This window comes from Dendropsophus ebraccatus, chromosome 13, assembly GCF_027789765.1.
Source record: "Dendropsophus ebraccatus isolate aDenEbr1 chromosome 13, aDenEbr1.pat, whole genome shotgun sequence".
Classification (NCBI taxonomy): Eukaryota; Metazoa; Chordata; class Amphibia; order Anura; family Hylidae; genus Dendropsophus; species Dendropsophus ebraccatus.
The window spans coordinates 39,397,940-39,417,104 of record NC_091466.1 but is presented as its reverse complement, the minus strand read 5'-3'; the positions used below and the strand labels follow the sequence as shown (position 1 = coordinate 39,417,104).

Sequence of the window (19,165 nt, the reverse complement as noted above, 5' to 3'; positions counted from 1 at the left end):
ATGGGCTTCTATAAAGGCAGATCGTAATGCATTTCCCTCTGAGGGAAGGTTCCCACTACGGAATCCTTGCAGATAAGTGCCAGCGGATTCCAGCATTCATACCCGTACACGGCGGCGCACATATCCGCCTGTGCCATAGACACCATTTAATGGACGGGCCAATTCTGCTGTCCGCCGAAAGAACTGACATGTCTATTCTTTTGGCGGACAGCGGAATCAGCCCGCCCATAGAATGGTGTCTACGGAGCCGGCTGAAAGGCCCACGCACTAACGACGGAATCCACCGGAATTTATCCTAATGGGGTTGTCTGGGAAACATATATATGTTTTTTTTTTTTCACGGGAAGTCAGGAGGCAGCAGCAATTAGGCGAGTCTCCTGGTTTCCTTATGTTTGCCTAGTGACAGGTCCTCATAGGGCCCCAACTTCTAGGGCCCCCAATAATTCAGTGCCATTTGCTGCACAATAGTGGGTGGTCAGGATTTAGTCTCAGGATTGGTGGATATCCTAGATGCTTGACCATACTGATCAAAAAGTGATGACATATCTTAGTTTTAAGTCATCACTTCAATACAAGGGAATAAACCATTTAAATTACAAAAGGAATAAAAAGAGTAAATTTTTTACTATATGAACCTTAAAAATCCTGAAAGGTTAAGAGGGCAAGTAACTTTTCAGATATCTTGTCTCGGGGCAGTGACGTGTCTTACCGGTCTCGCAGTGTGCTGGGTCCCACATATGGGTACATGTTGTCTTTTAGTTTCCCCTTAATAAGCTGGTCCAGGGTATCAAGGAGGAACGGCTGGTGCTGGGTGTACACATTCTCCACCCCCTACATAAAAACACATAGGTGAACACATTCGGATATGATATCATTTGTTTCTTTTAGCTTTTACAGTAGCAGCAAAGTAGATGAGATTAAAAGAAACCTCAGCCACATGTTGCAGAAACATCTGACTGTGGGGAAGTCAAAGTATGAATCTGCAGCACAATCCAATAGTGTGGGTTTCTATATTCTTTTTCCTCTGCAGATGTTATTGTAGGAATGACAGGTTCCCTTTAAGCCCAGGAAAACCTGTCACCCTCCGTGCCGGAGTGACAGGCTCCCGACCCCCCGCTACAGCCCCCTATACTCACCTGATCCCGCCGGGTCCCGCTTCTGGATCCGGTCGGGTCACGGAGATCTCAGCCGCTGCAGCCCGGCGCGCATAGAGAATGACGGAGAGTCCAGCACTCCGTCATTCTCTATGAGCGTTGAACTCATCTCTCAGCGCGCTCGTGCTGGGCTGCAGCGGCTGAGATCTCCGTGACCCGAAAGGATCCAGAAGCGGGACCCGGTGGGATCAGGTGAGTATAGGGGGCTGTAGCGGGGGGTCGGGAGCCTGTCACCCCGGCACAGGGGGGGGGTGACAGGTTCCCTTTAAAATCAGCAGCATAACATGAGTGTTTACTAGTTAGGGACAAGGTTTCTATTATGCAGAATTGAAGTGATATTCCTCTAAATTAAACTTTTACCATGTTTCTGTCCTGACGCAAAATATAAACAGGCCTGAAGATGACGCAGGAGAACACCTGGGGAAAAGGATAGCCTGTTTGTTATGTTCTGCGACTGGGCAGCAACAGCTATGTTCACACTACGTAAAACTACGACCGTTGTTGCTGATGGTGACGGCCTTAGTTTTTGCAGGGTGGAACAATGCTTTAGTTTCAATGGGATCCCGGCTGGAGCGTATACACATCGTATACGCTCCGGCCGGGATCCCGTGCGGCCCCGCAAATAACTGACATGTCAGTTTTCTGCGGCCGCAATTCAATGAATTGCGGCCGCAGGAAACCCTGTCAGCTCACACTGTAAAGCGAGCGGCTCCGGCCGCTGGCTCTATAGTGTGTAGGGGGAAGCTCTAATGGGCAGAGACTGGCCGTTCCGTGACCCGGCCGAGGTCGCAGAACGGCCGGTCTCTTACTGTGTGTGAACATAGCCTAAAAGTTTAAAGAGGTTGTCCAGGCAAAACTAACTTTTCCCCTATTCTAATGTACCCAGCTAAATGTTGTATACTACACAGTCCCATACCCATTATTCCGGTTTCTGGACTATTCACTTGCTGCCCAATGTATTCCCCCTCCCCCTTAAAAAGGTGCAAATGGCATGAGCTGATGCTAGTCACTGCATTTACTATCACTTGATTATTTTTCTACTTTCTTTTTCATTAAAGGTTGGCACAATCACAGGAATCTATCTGTATTGAAGAGTACAGGATATATCATCACTCTAAAATGCCTATTCTGTTCCCGTTCCATAGGGCAGAATAAAAAGGAATCTACATTGTATTTGTGTTGTTGCATCCTGTGCTACTAAAGAATTCAGCCAACAATAAAAGAGGACATCTCAAGGGGATGAAAATATGAGATGTGAACGTGGCTCTAAATTGCCTACTGTCCACAAAGACATAATAACGTTGATGGTTTGTCATAACATCACTGACCTTTAGTCCCTTAAAGAACTGCTTGGTGATGGCCACAGCATCCTTTGGACTGAAGAGATCGCTGCCTCGCACTCTTTTGCCACCAAATTCCACCACAGAAGACACCAGCTGACCAACACAACCAGAGAAGTTACAATCTACTTACATAATGACAAAATTATGGAGAATTAAGGACAACACTTACCCTCCGATACTTTTCCGACACTCCCCGAGTACGGAGGTCAGTGAGGAGACTCTGCAGAGCATTACTGCTGTGCCGCTCATAGTGCAGGGCATACAGCATGACTAAACGTGTGGCATCCAATTCCGACAAACGCTGGTTCTGCAGGAGGCGTTTCACATTCTAAAAGTAGGGACAAAAAAAGAAAAATTTAAAAATATTGGTGGCAACTAGCCATGGAGTGCTGGTGAACTACCATGAGCTGCAGACACATTCGCTGGGAAAGGCTTGTATATGCTGATAGTGAGTGTTATGTGAACTATGGAAGGACTACAGCTGTGTTGTGCTGGGACTTGTAGTCCTCTCCTCAGTGACTCACCCACTCTCCCTCATGTAGTACATTGGAGTCATGGCTGGCATGTTCTGGTGGCTGGTGAAGCACTGGATACACTTGTCCCTTCATCCAGCTCCTCCCCTTCGCTGCTCCTCAGACAACACCCGGGACTTCAGCTCTGCTAAGTGACCTCTGTGGGGGGGGACGGGGGGGGGGGGGGGGGAGTCGGGATGAGAGAATGTGCTTGGTAAGTGGAGAAGGTGGGGGAGGATGTTTTGTTTCTTAGGGCCCTATCACCGATTACCTGACAGATTTTTTTTGAGCCAAGGCAAGGAATGGACTATAAACAGGGTACAGGTCATAAAGGCAAGAATGAGATTTCTCGTCTTTTCGAATCGATTCCTGGCTTCGGCTTACAAACATCTGTCAGATAATCTGTTGATGTAATAGGGCCCTTAGTGAAGTCCATGAGGGGGAGAGGGGAGGGCTGTGTACTGTGTACTTACACATAGTGTGCTGTGTGTTATCTGATGCTGCTGTCAGAGTCCGTACACAGTACGGATTTCCAGGGAGGGGCATGGCAAGCAGGACTGCACAATTTAAAAATTAAAAGTTATACAACTTTGTAATGTATGTTATGTCTGTGAATGGCCCCCTTCCCCATGTCCCCCCACCCACACCCGTGTACCTGGAAGTGTGGTGCGCTATACTCACCTGTCACGTGCCGACACCCGTCTTTGATCTTCAGCGAGTGACGCTGCACCACACTTCCGAGTACACGGGTGGGGATGGTGGGACACGGGGAACGAGGCGATTCACAGACATAACATACATTACAAGGCTATGTTCACACTACGTATATTTGAGGCTGTATTTGGTCCTCAAGTAAGATCCTCATAGCAACCAAAACCAGGAGTGGATTGAAAACACAGAAAGGCTCTGTTCACATAATGTTGTAATTGAGTGGATGGCCGTCATTTAATGGCAAATATTTGCTGTTATTTTAAAACAACGGCTGTTATATTGAAATAATGGCAGTTATTTTCCGTTATATGAGGGCCATCCACTCAGTTTCAACATTGTGTGAACAGATTCTTTCTGTGTTTTCAATCCACTCCTGGTTTTGGTTGCTATGAGGCCTGAAATATACAGCCTCAAATATAAGTAGTGTGAACCCAGCCTAAAGTTGTATAACTTTGTAATGTGTGTTATTCTTTGAATAATTTCTTAACGCCGCACTACCCCTTTAACACAGAAGTAGACACAGAGCTGACAGGACATTCATCTTCATGTATTTAAAAAAACTGTTCATTTTAGTTTATTATCGTATATTGCAAAAATTCTTATCATGCCCTAAGCTAACTAAAACTGAATGGTCAAAATATTTTATAGCTTTAGGGTGGCCAAACAATCGATCATTGGGCCAACAGTTATTCCTCCCATCCTCCCATACACATGAACATTCAACACAATTCTCCCTGGGGATGAAGGGGTTATTTTTCAGAGAACAAAAGGGTCAGGCAGTGAAACTCCATCATACTTGACCCTTACCTCTGCCAACAGTATCTATCGGTGGAGTCTCTGGAGGCTTCCTATACATTTTATACTGATGAAAGAAGCGGTGGGCTCAGCCTGCATCAGCATGAAGTGTATAGGGACCTTTGGGGCGGTATTACACGGCCAATAGCTAATGTCAACGAGTCTCGTTTACTGAGTCTATTACATGGCTTGATATTTAGCGAGGTCCGTGCAGGCCTTGCTCTATATAGCAAAAAAAATAGGGAGCGGGGGAACTGTACAGATATGCGCTGCGGCTGATTCATTACAGCGCAGCGCATATCTATATATATACAGTTCCCCGGCTCCCAGCATCTTATCACAGATGCTGCCTGGGCGGGGGGAGAAGTCTGTTACAGGCATTCCACGCCCGTGCGGAATACAGCTAAAATACAGGGGGGATTGGTTTTTAACAAAGCAAAGCAGATTATTGATCAGTGGCTAGTGTAAAGATTTCTACTAAATAAGGAGGAAATGCAAAGGCATTTCGAAAGCTTGCAGAATTCAGAGTGCAGCTCTGAGGTACAATGCAAACTGGTACAGGACAAGTAATGTAAGAACATTTACTCCAGTAATGTAATTATAAGTTAATTCATCTTATTATGCAGATTAGATCTATGTTAAGCTAAAAGACATTTACGGATAGACAGGCTGTTTAAAAGGGCATTGTGAAAACACAAGAGGGGAGATTTATCAAACAGGGTGTAAAGTGAAACTGGCTTAGTTGCCCTTAGCAACCTATCAGATTCCACTTTTCATTCCTCAGATTCTTTGGAAAATGAAAGATGAAATCCAATTGGATGCTAGGGGCAACTGAGCCAGTTTCACTTTACACCATGTGTGATAAATCTTCCCTAAAGTATTAATTCAAATTAATATATATATTTTGTAACAATAGGAAAATATTTGCCATTTAGGAGTCTTGGTAAGCTAGGGAAAGTAATGGAATCTTTAAAGGGGTAGTGCGGCGGTAAACAATTATTCAAAGAATAACACACATTACAAAGTTATACAACTTTGTAATGTATGTTATGTCTGTAAATGGCCCCCTTCCCTGTGTCCCACCACCCCCACCCGTGTACCCGGAAGTGTGGTGCGCTATACATACCTGTCTCCGATCTTCAGTCAGCGATGTCGTCTTCGGACGGCACAGTTTGGCTCAGCCAATCGCAGCTGAGCAGCTGATGACGCGGCAGAGGTCGGCCGGCACTCGGGACGGACGGAGGGATTCGGCCGAAGACGTCATCGCTGACTGAAGATCGGAGACGAGTCGGCACGTGACAGGTATGTATAGCGCACCACACTTCCGGGTACACGGGTGGGGGTGGTGGGACACGGGGAAGGGGGCCATTCACAGACATAACATACATTACAAAGTTGTATAACTTTGTAATGTGTGTTATTCTGTGAATAATTGTTTACCACCGCACTACCCCTTTAACAGACAGGGATAAATGTCTTGTGCACCACATGTCTGTCACCCTGTTGGTATGTAACCTTCAGAGGGCAACACAGCAGACACATCATAGACTGAATGGAAAGAACACAGTGTGCCAGTGACGTTTGTGTGCGCTGCACAGCCCCTCCATTGTTTGCATGACACTTATGGAGTCTCTGGCTCATTATTCATACGATGGGATTCTGGGTACAAACAGTCTCTTATTCAGCATCCCAGACCTACACACAAGACTGTGTCATCAACTTCCAGAGAGCACGGGAAGGGGGGGTTATGGCTTGGCATAACCTTGCCACTACTGGGCACAACGTCTCTTAATTGTGGCTTTGTGCAGAGAATAAGGCAACTGAAGGACATGTACAATGACCATAATTGATAACCCTTTGATGTGGTAGAGCGTGGCCTTCTCAAAGTAACAGCCATGTGAGTGGGTGAGGGGTTAATTCCTGAAGTAGTGTATAGGGTCTCTTTATTCTTACAGTCATCTATGATCCATAGATTAGCAGATGCCACCATTTTCAACAATATATACAAATGTGCCAATGTGGAAGGGGGCTGCAACCAACTCTGCAAAAGGAGTGAGACCTAAAGTGTACCTGTCGTTATAACTTTCAAAACATATGAGATATAAAGCAAGTTTGCATCCCGAAGCTGCTAAACAGGGATGCAGACCTCCTGCTCAGGGGCCCACCAATGGGTAGGGCCCACCAGGGGATTCCCCTGCTCCCCTGTGGGCCAGTCCGAGCCAGGGAACATTTGTCAACACTGGTCTTAAATTAGACCCCGCCCCCTTAATATAGGTCACGTCTCGTTCCTGCCTCCCTGAATGCTGAAAAGGACATATATCCCTCAGCAAAAATGTAATTTTATTTAAACAGTTAAATCTTACATCCACTCCTATGCACAATTATAATAGCAGGGGTGTCCTCTTTCACCCCTTATCTTTGTTTTTTGTATTGAGCCCCTGGCGGTGGTCATGCAGACATACATGAGGTACAGGTCTGAGGGAAAGAATTTAAACTTTCCTTGCCAATAACCTTGCACACTTCGCTTTCAAACCTCAATGCTCTGTTGAGCCATTTTGGAAAGCTGGATATAAAATAAATATACTGAAAACTGAAGCCCTTCCTATAAACATCCCAAACCCCTTACTTTTAATCCTGAAGTCTAATTATAAGTATCACTGACAGACTTCTGACTTATATATTTATGGAAGTGTAAGTTGAACTAAATATTTATTATATATATATATATATATATATATATATATATATATATATATATATATATATATATACACACACACACACACACACACACACACACACACATAATTTTCATAGATTTATAGATCTTATTAGACAAATGAAATACCTTGCCACTTTCTCTCTTAGGGTGCATTCACACATGCAAGATCCACAGCAGATTTGATGGCACAGATATCAATGTAACTAAATAACTGAACACTGCATCAAATCTGCTGCAGATCCTGTACATGTGAACGCACCCTTAGGACGAATGGCTGCAGTAGAAAATGATGATTTTGCGAAAAATCCTTAATTATTTAGAGTCCCTACAGGTTCAGGTTCCTATTAGTACCATTAAGACAGTTCAGGCATCCATCCTGCGTCTCAAGTAGGCCCCATAGGCAAACCTTTAAGAGTCTGGGGGTCTGGCATTACCTGATGTTCTGTGCTTTTACTGGGTGGCACATTTCCGCTGCATTCTGGCGTGGTCTGCTTTGCCAGCCTACACAAAGTGGATGGAAGTGCAGAAGCTTTGGAAGACCCCAATCCATCCTAACTCACTTCTATGGTCTACTTTTGACACTCCCAGTTTCTGCTTTGGGACCTCTAGTATTTACTAGACATATATGGAGAACCTGTATCAAGGTTTCCACTAGGCTCTAAACCATCTTCTATGACATTTCATTTCCTATGATTTTGATTTCATCCCATTTTCCCAGCCAAATGACTTAACCCTTGTTTAACAATAAGCGATTTTGGTTTGCTGACATTGTCGACCCTCATATTAAGTCAATCTTACCTTTTACTACTCTATGCCCAGATCACCAACTGCCAGCATTCGCTCAATACCATTATTTACTTCATTTACGTCATTTCCCTATTTCAAACCACCACTGTGTCCACCCTCACAGTTATTGGGTTGCAAAAATATTGTTGCTACATCTTTTTACGGCTGCTCGCTGCCTTATTGCTAAGTTTTGGAAGAGATCCCCTCCTCTGACTCAATGATTTCTTGGCACGCATGCTGGATATGTGTACCATGGAGTACCTGATAGCAATGATAAAACAATACATTTGAGCTTTTTGAGGCAGTTTGGGCTCCATGGGATGTACAATGGGTCCAGAAGGAGGCACTTGGACTTACAGGGTGAGCCATTATTAAAGATCTTCTGAAGAACACATTAATTAACATTTAATTTACCCAAACTTCCCTCTTTTCTTGCCCTCCCCTTACATTATACATTTTTACTTTAAAAGGTTATGTTTTATTATTTGTTATATAAACATTCCAAATCATCCCTGCTTCCTACTCTACACTTTTGTAACTGCTGTGAATTTATTGGTCTTCCTGCTTAACACATTTGATGTATTTGTATTGATGAAGTATTAAAGGCAAGTGGTGGCCACGCCAAATATTCATTATAATTATATTCTCTCCTGCTCATTTACTTTGTATTGTGCTGTTGTTTAGGAGGTTAACCTTCTTGCTATAGTGATCACAATTTTCATTGTCCTATGGAACCTATACAAGCGATCAATGGAAAGGCCCAACAAATGACATCTAACCACCAATCGCTATTGATTGCATTATCTAGGGCATTAAATTCTGATCCCCACAACAGCCAGCGAGTGTTCACTTTAATATTCTGTATAATGTAGGAGGGAGGTTGAGGACCAATTACAGACACTACATTGGGGGTGTGATCTCACCTGTAACGCATTGGAATGGTCATTCTGACAGGCCAACTCCTGTTCAACTTCAGACACCTCCATTAGATGGCGCTCACTCACCAGCCGTGACAGCTCCCCCACCACAGTCACATGTTTGGACACAGTACCAGACATTTTCTTGAACTGTGGGTAGTTTTCTACAAAAGCCTGGAAAATAAGCAAAAGTCTGTCCATAGGCCGTAAAGGTCAGCAAAAAAATTAACCAGGTTTTTGCTTACCTCTTTACCTACTCTGTGATAAGTAGGTACCTCATCATTACTGCTATTGGTAACAAGGCGCCACCTGTGCCTCTGTGTAGGACTGGACAAGTGTTGGAAAAAGATGTCAGTTTAGCTTCCAATACAATCTACTGAGAAGGATCTAACGATGTGTGGTTTGTTCATAGTGCCACTTACTGTAAAGCCTTACATTTACATGGGTTTGCTAAAGTCCATGTATGCATACTATTATAGTAAGATCTGTGTGTTTAAGTTTTTTTTTGAAGCCTCCTAGCAATTATCAATAGTGAAGCTCCATGTCTGAAGCTACCTCAAACAGGTTACAGAATGGCCAGTGTAGCAATTTCTTAATACATTAGCTATGCTAATTCTGGCTGGCAGAGGAATTACAGTGGTACCTTGGTTTAAGAGTAACTTGGTTTAAGAGGGTTTTGGTTTAAGAGCTCACAGTTTTCAAAATTGTGACTTGGTATAAGAGCATTGCTTTGGTTTAAGAGCTCCCTGTACTGGGTGGGAGCGCGAGTGGGGGAGGGGAATGGTCTTCATAGCGTGGTCTACAGCCCTGTACTCTGACCCAGGAAGTCTCCCTCACCTTCCAAATCATAGCAGATCCACTTCAGGCTGGGGCTCACATCAGGGGACAGGACTGTGGAGGTAATCTCTTCATAGCTGTAACCCCTCTCTCCCTGGACAGAGAGTGCTGCATGAACGAATTATGCTCGTAATCCAAGGCACCACTGTACTACTTTTGAAACTACCAATTTTTTTGCCATTTCAGGGCCATAGTTAGTGACTGCTTCAAGAACACAAAAAAAACAATAAAATGAAAGCTACTAGATGGAAAGTGGATCCCTAATGTAGTTTTTAATATCTTATTCCTATACCGAGAGGTGTTGACATGTGCCAAAAAAAATAAATAAAATAGGGCTCTTTCTGCCATCTAGTGGTGTACCATATTAGAATGGACAGTGATTAGTTGAATCGCTAAATCTTAAAAAGATTACCCATCATTAATGTGTAATTCAAAGTTATAACATTGGCCATTAGTTGTCCCTATTTTAGTTCAACTGGCCATTTTCAATGAATGCTGGTCAATAATAAAGCAAAGTTTTAATGGCATCCTGGAAGTAAGGGCAGGAGATTCAAAGCTCTGCTCTCATGCTGTCAATCACAGTGCAGGGAGAGTGCAACAGACATCAGAGAGACAGAGAAGCATCAACTCAACATTAAGTTCAGGAGACAGGGCCGGCGTCAGCACCCGGCTAAGTAGGGCAAATGCCGGGGCCCCCAGCTCCTCTAGGGGCCCACTCCCGTTTGTTACTACATTTTTTTTGTTAGTAAAAAAGAAAAAAAAGTGTAGTAACAAAGGGGACTGGGCCCCTAGAGGCCGCATGTGACAGTTAGGGGCCCGCCGATCCATACTGGGGCCCCCGAGCACCTGTCTTCCATCACAAATCTTCCCTACAGCCGAGTAGGAAAGAGGACCTTTGAGTCTGAAGGACCTTTGATGATGTCACGGGTCATGTGATCGGACACATGACCTGATAGAGGGCAGCAGGTAGGCTCTGCAAACTAAGTGTCCTGTATGTGCTGGTTCTTCTACTTGTTTTGTGTATAGAGGTCCTGCTGTAATATATCTATATCTATTACAGCAGGATAGATATATATATATATATATATATATATATATATATATATATATATATATATATATATATATATATATATTACAGCAGGACCTCTATACACAAAACAACTAGATATCTGTATCTATCTATCTATTTCCCTATCTCCTATCTATCTATCTATTTATCTATCTATTTATCTATCTATCTATCTATCTATCTATCTATCTATCTATCTATCTATCTATCTATCTATCTCCTATCTATCATATGAACATGGTGAGACCTCTAGTTCTCCTATATTCAGGCCCTGCAGTAATATACAGTGTGTGTGTGTGTGTATATATTATATATATATATATATATATATATATATATATATATATATATATATATATATATACACACACTGTATATCACAGCAGGGCCTGTATATAGGAGAACTAGATGTCTCACCATGTTCATATTATAAATAAATATATATATATATATATATATATATATATATATATATATATATATATATATATATATATATATATATATAATGCTGGTGCTGCTAGTTCTCTAGTATACAGCTCCTTCTGTGTGTGTGTGTGTGTGTGTGTATATACATACACACACACACAGAAGGAGCTGTATACTAGAGAACTAGCAGCACCAGCATGATATATATATATATAATCCTGTGACTGGGTCTGACTCCTCCAGAGTCCTGACTACTGCAGAGATCAGGAGATACAGGAGGAGAAAGATATGCAGCAGCCGCATGTTTCTTCTGCTGCAAATCTTTCCTCGCCTGTCTCTCCATGATTTGCTCCTCAAAGGGGCCCACAAAAAGCTGGAGCCGGCCCTGTCAGGAGATAACCTATCATTTATACTTTGTGTATAGGATTGTGATATCTATAATTTCATTATATTTGTACAGTATAAATCAATTAATGCTTATATCGATAATGCTGTATCGGCTGGATAAACATGCAAAACAGCGGCTATTATTTGGCACTGCCAACAACGGCCGTGTCATACATTGTTACAACCTTAGGCTACAGTATGTTCACACATAGTATGAGACAGGCCGTTACGTGACCCGGCCAGGTCACTGAACAGCCGGTCTCAGAATAGATCATCCTGGCCGGTACTGCAGTACTGTCCGGATGATCCCCACTGCACACTTTGTAGCGTGCAGCCGGAGACGCTCGCTCCATAGTGTGCACTGCATGTCAGTTTTCTACGGCACCGCTATGAATCCCGGCCAGAGTGTATACCCTGCAGCACAACATAGGTTCTGTACCAATCATGCCCGTTGCAACAATGGCCGTGATTAGTACGAAACTTACATTGTGTGAACATAGCCTTATGGTGCGTTTACACAGACAGATTTATCTGACAGATCTTTGAAGCCCAAACCCGGAACAGACTATAAACAGGGATCAGGTCATAAAGGAAAGACTGGAATCTATCCTCTTTTCAAATCCATTCCTGGCTTTGGCTTCCAAAATCTGTCAGATAAATCTGTCTGTGTAAACGCACCCTAAGGCTGGGTTCACACTACGTATATTTCAGTCAGTATTGTGGTCCTCATATTGCAACCAAAACCAGGAGTGGATTAAAAACACAGAAAGGATCTGTTCACACAATGTTGAAATTGAGTGGATGGCCGCCATTTAACCCCTTAGGGACCAAGCCTGTTTGGGCCTTAATGACCAGGCTCATTTTTCAAAATCTGACCTGTCTCACTTTATGTGCTTATAGCTCAATGATGCTTTAACGTATGCTAGCGATTCTGAGATAGTTTTTTCGTAACACATGGTACTTTATGTTAGTGGCAAAATTTGGTCACTGTCTTTTGTGTTTTTTGTGAAAAACATCAAAATATAATGAAAAATTTGAAAATTTTGCACTTTACGAACTTTGAAATTATTTGCTTCTAAAAAAAAAAAGGCACATGACAAAAATTAGTTAGTAAGTCACATTATCAATATGTCCTCTTTATTCTGGCTTCATTTCCATAAACATATTTCACTTTTTTAGGGTGTTAGGGGGCTTAGAAATTATCAGCAAATTATCAAATTTTCATGAAATTTCCAAAACTGATTTTTTTAGGGACCAGTTCTTTTTTTAAGTTGATTTAGGAGGCTTGTATACTGGAAACCCCCATAAGTGACCCCATTTTGGAAACTAGACACCTTAAAGAATTAATCTAGGGGTATAATGAGCATTTTAACCCTACAGGGGCTGGAGGAAAGTATTCACAAATAAGCCAGAAAAAAATGGAAAATAGAAATTTTCCAATAATATATTTGTTAAGATTAAAGTATCTCATTTTCATAATAAACATGAGAGAAAATGCACCACAAATTTTGTAACGCAGGTTCTCCTGAGTACAATGGTACCCCATATGTGAGCGTAAACCACTGTATGGGCACACAGCGGGGCTCAGAAGGGAAGGAGCGCCTATTAGCATTTTCAGTTCAGATTTTGCTGAAGAAGTTTCTGAGCGCCAGGTGCGTTTGCAAAGCCCCTGTAGTGTCAGCAGAATAGAACCCCCCCAAAAGTCACCCCATTTTGGAAAGTACACCCCTCAAGGAATTCATCTTGGGGTGTGGTGAGCATTTTGACCCCACAGGTATTAGAGCAAAGTATTCAAAACTAGACCGTAAAAAAGGAAAAAATTTGAATTTTTCCAATAACATGTTTGTTTGGTTTGAAATTTCTCAATTTCACTAGGAACATTGGAGAAAAAGCACCCCAAAATTTGTAATGGAGGTTCTCCTGAGTACAATGGTACCCCATATGTGGGCATAAACCACTGTATGGGCACACAGCAGGGCTCAGAAGAGAAGGAGTGTCATTTTAGTTACAGGCAATATGTGGGTGTTTACTGGTTATCTGGGGTGGTAATGGACAATCTCGGGGTGTTTACTGGCTATCCGAGGTGGCAACAGGCAATCTGGTGGGGTTATGGGCAATCTGGGGTGGTTACGGGCAATCTGGGGGTGTTTACTGGCTGTATGGGGTGGTTATGGGGTGTTTACTGGCTATATGGGGTGGTTATGGGCAATCTGGTGGCGTTTACTGACTATCTGGGGTTGCGACGGGCAATCTGGGGTTGCGACGGGCAATCTGGGGTTGCGACGGGCAATCTGGGGTTGCGACGGGCAATCTGGGGTTGCGACGGGCAATCTGGGGTTGCGACGGGCAATCTGGGGTTGCGACGGGCAATCTGGGGTTGCGACGGGCAATCTGGGGTTGCGACGGGCAATCTGGGGTTGCGACGGGCAATCTGGGGTTGCGACGGGCAATCTGGGGTTGCGACGGGCAGTCTGGGGTTGCGACGGGCAGGCTGGGGTTGCGACGGGCAGGCTGGGGTTGCGACGGGCAGGCTGGGGTTGCGACGGGCAATCTGGGGTAGCGACGGGCAGTCTGGGGTTGCGACGGGCAGTCTGGGGTTGCGACGGGCAGTCTGGGGTTGCGACGGGCAGTCTGGGGTTGCGACGGGCAGTCTGGGGTTGCGACGGGCAGTCTGGGGTTGCGACGGGCAGTCTGTGGCAATCTGGGGGGAGATGACGGGCAATCTGGGGGGAGATGACGGGCAATCTGGGGTGGTTACAGGCAGTCTGTGGCAATCTGGGGGGAGATGACGGGCAATCTGGGGGGAGATGACGGGCAATCTGGGGTGGTGACGGGCAATCTGGGGTGGTTATAAGTAATCCAGGGTGCTTACGGGTAATCCAGGGCACTTGACTTTGGTGACAGGCGTAAAAAGTGCCATCACCGTTTGGAACAAGAAATCAGTGGTATATAGTATATACCGCTGATCACTTGTACTGGGACCACACCGGGTGGTCACAGATCATTGCCCCATGCTCTCCGCCACCTCCGGTGGTGGAGAGAATGAAGCTTTGATCATTTTTAGGAATCCATCACTGTGAACAGAGTCTGGGAGGGGAGGGTCAGTGACCAGGTCACTAGGGTTAATTCTGGGGACAGGGGGGGACATGTTCTCATCTCCTCTCACTGTGGATTCACGGTGAGAAGAGATGAAAACGTTCAGCTGCTCTGGCAATGTCTGTTACCGGTTGCCGCCGTTATACTGGTAATAACGGCGATCTGCCCCAACCCCTCAGCTACCTCCGATAGCTGAGAGGAGGGGGCTGCGGGCATTACCGGCGCCGCTGCACTATTCTGCACCATTGCCATAAAGAGCTGATGGCAGCAGAATAGAGCCTATTAGTGATCGCCGTAAAATTCCGTAACGGCGGTCACTAATAACATAATACATGTATTCTCTGGGTCGCTATGGTTATGGCGATACCACATTTGTGTAGGTTTTTTTAACTATTATCACTTTGGCACAATAGAAACTATCTTCCTAGCAAAAACCCACAAAAACTGTCCCTGCATTGCAAGATCCATAGCGTTCTCATCTTTTGCGCGACAGAGCTGGTTTTGGGCTTATTTTTTGCGGGAAGATCTGTAGTTTCTATTGATACCAAGTTTTATATGTATATGACTTTTTGATCTCTTTTATGACGTATTTTCTAAAGTGGATTGATAAAATACAGCTATTCTGGTACTTTTTTTTTAGTTTTTTTTTACAGCGTGTGTCGTGCGATATAATTATTGATATCATTTTATAGATTGAGTCGTTAGGGACGTGGCGATACCAAATATGTATAGGATTTGTGTTTTTGATCACTTATGTCACGTTTTATTGGGTATAGGGAATGTAATGCATCTTTATTATTGGGGGGAGCTGGGGGGGGCTGTGTTGTGTTTGGTGCACACTTTTTTCACTTTTACACTAGTGTACATTACTGTACACTAGTGTAAAATTCTTTGATCACTGATACAATACATTGCAGTACCTGATGTACTGCAATGTATTGTATCATGCCTCATGCTGACAGGCAATAGCCACGGCAACCCCTGTCAGCATGAGGCATCTCCATGGAGACCCCGGGGACCTTCATTAGGACCCCGGTATCACCATGGAGACATCGGAGGACCGGGGAGCGCCGCGGGACATTGCAATCACGTAAGTGACCCACGGCGCCGTCCGGGATCCACCGGGACCTGTTAGATGCCGCTGTCACGGTTTGACAGCGGCATTTCACGGGTTAAACTGCCCGGAGCGGAGAATCCTCTGCTCCGGGCAGTTACAGGAGGGTGTCAGCGGTCACATTGACCGCTGATCACCCGTCTTGCAGCCGCCGCCGGGCGGTAATTTATTCCGATAGGCCCGCCGTTAAAAGGCGTACGCATCGGAATAAAGCCCATTAGTGGCCGCCGTGAAAAGGTAGCATGGAGGTCACTAATGGGTTAATGGCAAATATTTGCTGTTATTTTAAAACAACGGCTGTTATATTGAAATAATGGCAGTTATTTACTGTTATATGGCGGCCATCCGCTTAATTTCAACATTGTGTGAACAGATCCTTTCTGTGTATTTAATCCACTCCTGGTTTTGGTAGCAATATGAGGACCACAATACTGACTGAAATATACGTAGTGTGAACCCAGCCTTATACTGTAAGAATGAAATTAAATCAATTATAGATGTCACATTCATATATATAGAGAGTATCTAAATGTTGAAATGATGCCTCTCTGTCTGTGTCCCTCTGATGTCTGTTGCGCTATCCCTGCACTTTGATTGACAGCGTTAGAGCAGAGCTTTAAATCTCCCTCCCTTACTTTTCACAGTCAAGTGCGCTATAATTATTGATGTTTAATCTTTGACAATGGGCAGTGCAGCTAAAATTAGTGACACCTAGTGGTCAATGTTATAACTTAAAGGGAACCTGTCAACCCAGGCAGCCCCCCCGAACCCACCCTACCCCTGGACAGCCGCATAGGTACCCCCTCCCGATTTCGTTGCAGAGATCTGTCCACGGCTCATCTGCTCTTAATATACAAATGAGCGGAGATGAGTCCGTTGGCCAAAGGAAATCACTGCTCCAGTAATTTCCTATGGCCATCGGACTCATCTGTGCTCAGTTGCATATTGAGCCTTGGCCAGATCTCTGTGGTTGGACCGGCAGCGGGGCTCTGTCCAGGGATAGGGTGGGTTTGGGGGAGGGGGCTAGATATTGAAGCCTCTGTTGGAATATGCAAAAATGTTTTTAATGACAGAACCCATTTAAGGTAAACCTGTCAACTGGAAATTGAGTGCCAAAGTGCTGACAATGTTACATAGTTCATATGGAAAGGATATACATTACTCCATTAGCATTACTTTGATACACGTTACTTCATTGGCGGTCTGTGACTGCAGTGTGTTAAAAAATACTGTTTTATGCTGCTGTGAAGTGCCAAAGAGGTATCGCCCAGGTAGATTAGAGCTAAACTCCCTGGGCCACACCTCTATTGCACTTCACTGCAACATAAAATAGAATTTTTATAGCACACTGCAGTCACAGACATCTAAATGAAAAGTAACATCTATATCATAAAAATAAAAGTCTGTCTGTCCCATATAGACTTCCAAACGCCTGAACCGTTTGACCCCAAATTTGGCACACAGATACATTGGGTGCCCGGGAAAGTTATAGCAAAGGTCCAGTCCCCGCCAGATGTACAGAAGAGGAGGGGGATGCAGAAGAGCGCCCCATAGAGATGAATGGGAAAATCTCCACACTGCACACACAGGGGACATAATTAGCTGCAGCTGCCCAGAGGAAATGGCAGTTGAGAGCCTTAGCAACCAATAGGATTACTACTTTCATTTTCACAGGGAGCAATGGTTGCTAAGGTAGCTGCCTCACAACATCCACAGTAATAACTGGTAGACCCCCTACTCCATCTATACAGTACATGTATACAGGGCCCCCTACTCCATCTATACAGTACATGTATACAGGACCCCCTACTCCATCTATACAGTACATGTATACAGGACCCCCTACTCCATCTATACAGTACATGTATACAGGACCCCCTACTCCATCTATACAGTACATGTATACAGGGCAGTATTACCAGCTGCTGCTGTCCTAAGCACTAAACCTGAGGACCCCCCATCCTCACTCACTAATTAGCATCATGAGAGATTGGTAGATAATAGCTCCAGAGGTCACATTTAACACCTCCATATCAGACCTGACCAATACCGCCATACCAGACCTGACCAATACTGCCACACTGTGACTGGATAACACTGCCATACCAGACCTGACCAATACTGCCATACTGTGACTGGATAACACTGCCATACAGGTATACAGGAACCCAAAAGTATACACTACAGGTATACAGGACCTTCATCATATATATACACTACATGTATACAGGACCCCAAACTATACACTACAGGTATAAAGGACCCCAAAACTATACACTACAGGTATACAGGAACTCCACCAACTATATACTACAGGTATACAGGACCCTCAAACTATATACTTCAGGTATATAAGATCTCTACCAACTCTATACTACAGGTATACAGCACCTCCACCAACTCTATACTACAGGTTTAAAGGATCCCAAACTATACACTACAGGTATACAGAACCTCCATCAACTATATACTACAGGTATACAGGACCCCCAATCTATACACTACAGGTATACAGGACCCCCAAACTTTATACTACAGGTATACAGGAACTCCACCAACTATATACTACAGGTATACAGGACCCTCAAACTATATACTTCAGGTATATAAGATCTCTACCAACTCTATATTACAGGTATATAGCACCTCCACCAACTCTATACTACAGGTATACACAACCCCCACCAACTCTATACTACAGGTTTAAAGGATCCCAAACTATACACTACAGGTATACAAGACCTCTACCAACCATAAACTAAAGGTATCCAGGACCCGCAAACTATAAACTACAGGTATAAAAGACCTCCACCAACTATACATCACTTTCACCAACGATATATTACAGGTATACAGGACCCCAAACTATACAGTACAGGTATACAGGACCTCTACCAGCTATACACTGCAGGTATACAGTACTTCCCTAACTAAAAAGTACAGGTACACAGCCCCTCCCCCCAATTATACACTACTGGTAGACAGGACCTCCCTCAACTATACACTACAGGTATACAACCCCCACAATTACACACTACAGGTATACAGGACCCCCTCAACTATACACCACAGATATACAGCCCCCACCCCCCACTATACACTACGGGTATACAGGATGGATGTTTGAAGTTTTTAGTTTATTTCTAATGTGCATAAGCTACAATTTACATAAACAGAATTGTCGGGTATATAGGGGCATATAGGGCTACTGGCGATTTCCCCTTAAACAAAAAAAACATGGACATAGATTGGCCTCCTGGGCACCTTAGAATAAATCTAATTAACACACT

The 19,165-nt window shown here is 44.0% G+C and overlaps 1 protein-coding gene across 1 annotated transcript in view; it reads right to left on the bottom strand.

Moving 5' to 3' along the window:
• The window catches only part of VPS45 (vacuolar protein sorting 45 homolog), a 44,681-nt gene that overhangs the window by 8,702 nt on the left and 16,814 nt on the right, over positions 1-19,165 (bottom strand). The window contains exons 10-13 of the mRNA XM_069949294.1: positions 8,947-9,114; positions 2,667-2,825; positions 2,483-2,590; positions 710-831 (exon numbers count right to left, since the gene is read on the bottom strand). Of these exons, the coding sequence (XP_069805395.1) occupies positions 710-831; positions 2,483-2,590; positions 2,667-2,825; positions 8,947-9,114 (557 nt within the window). The remainder of the gene's footprint in view (positions 1-709; positions 832-2,482; positions 2,591-2,666; positions 2,826-8,946; positions 9,115-19,165) is intronic.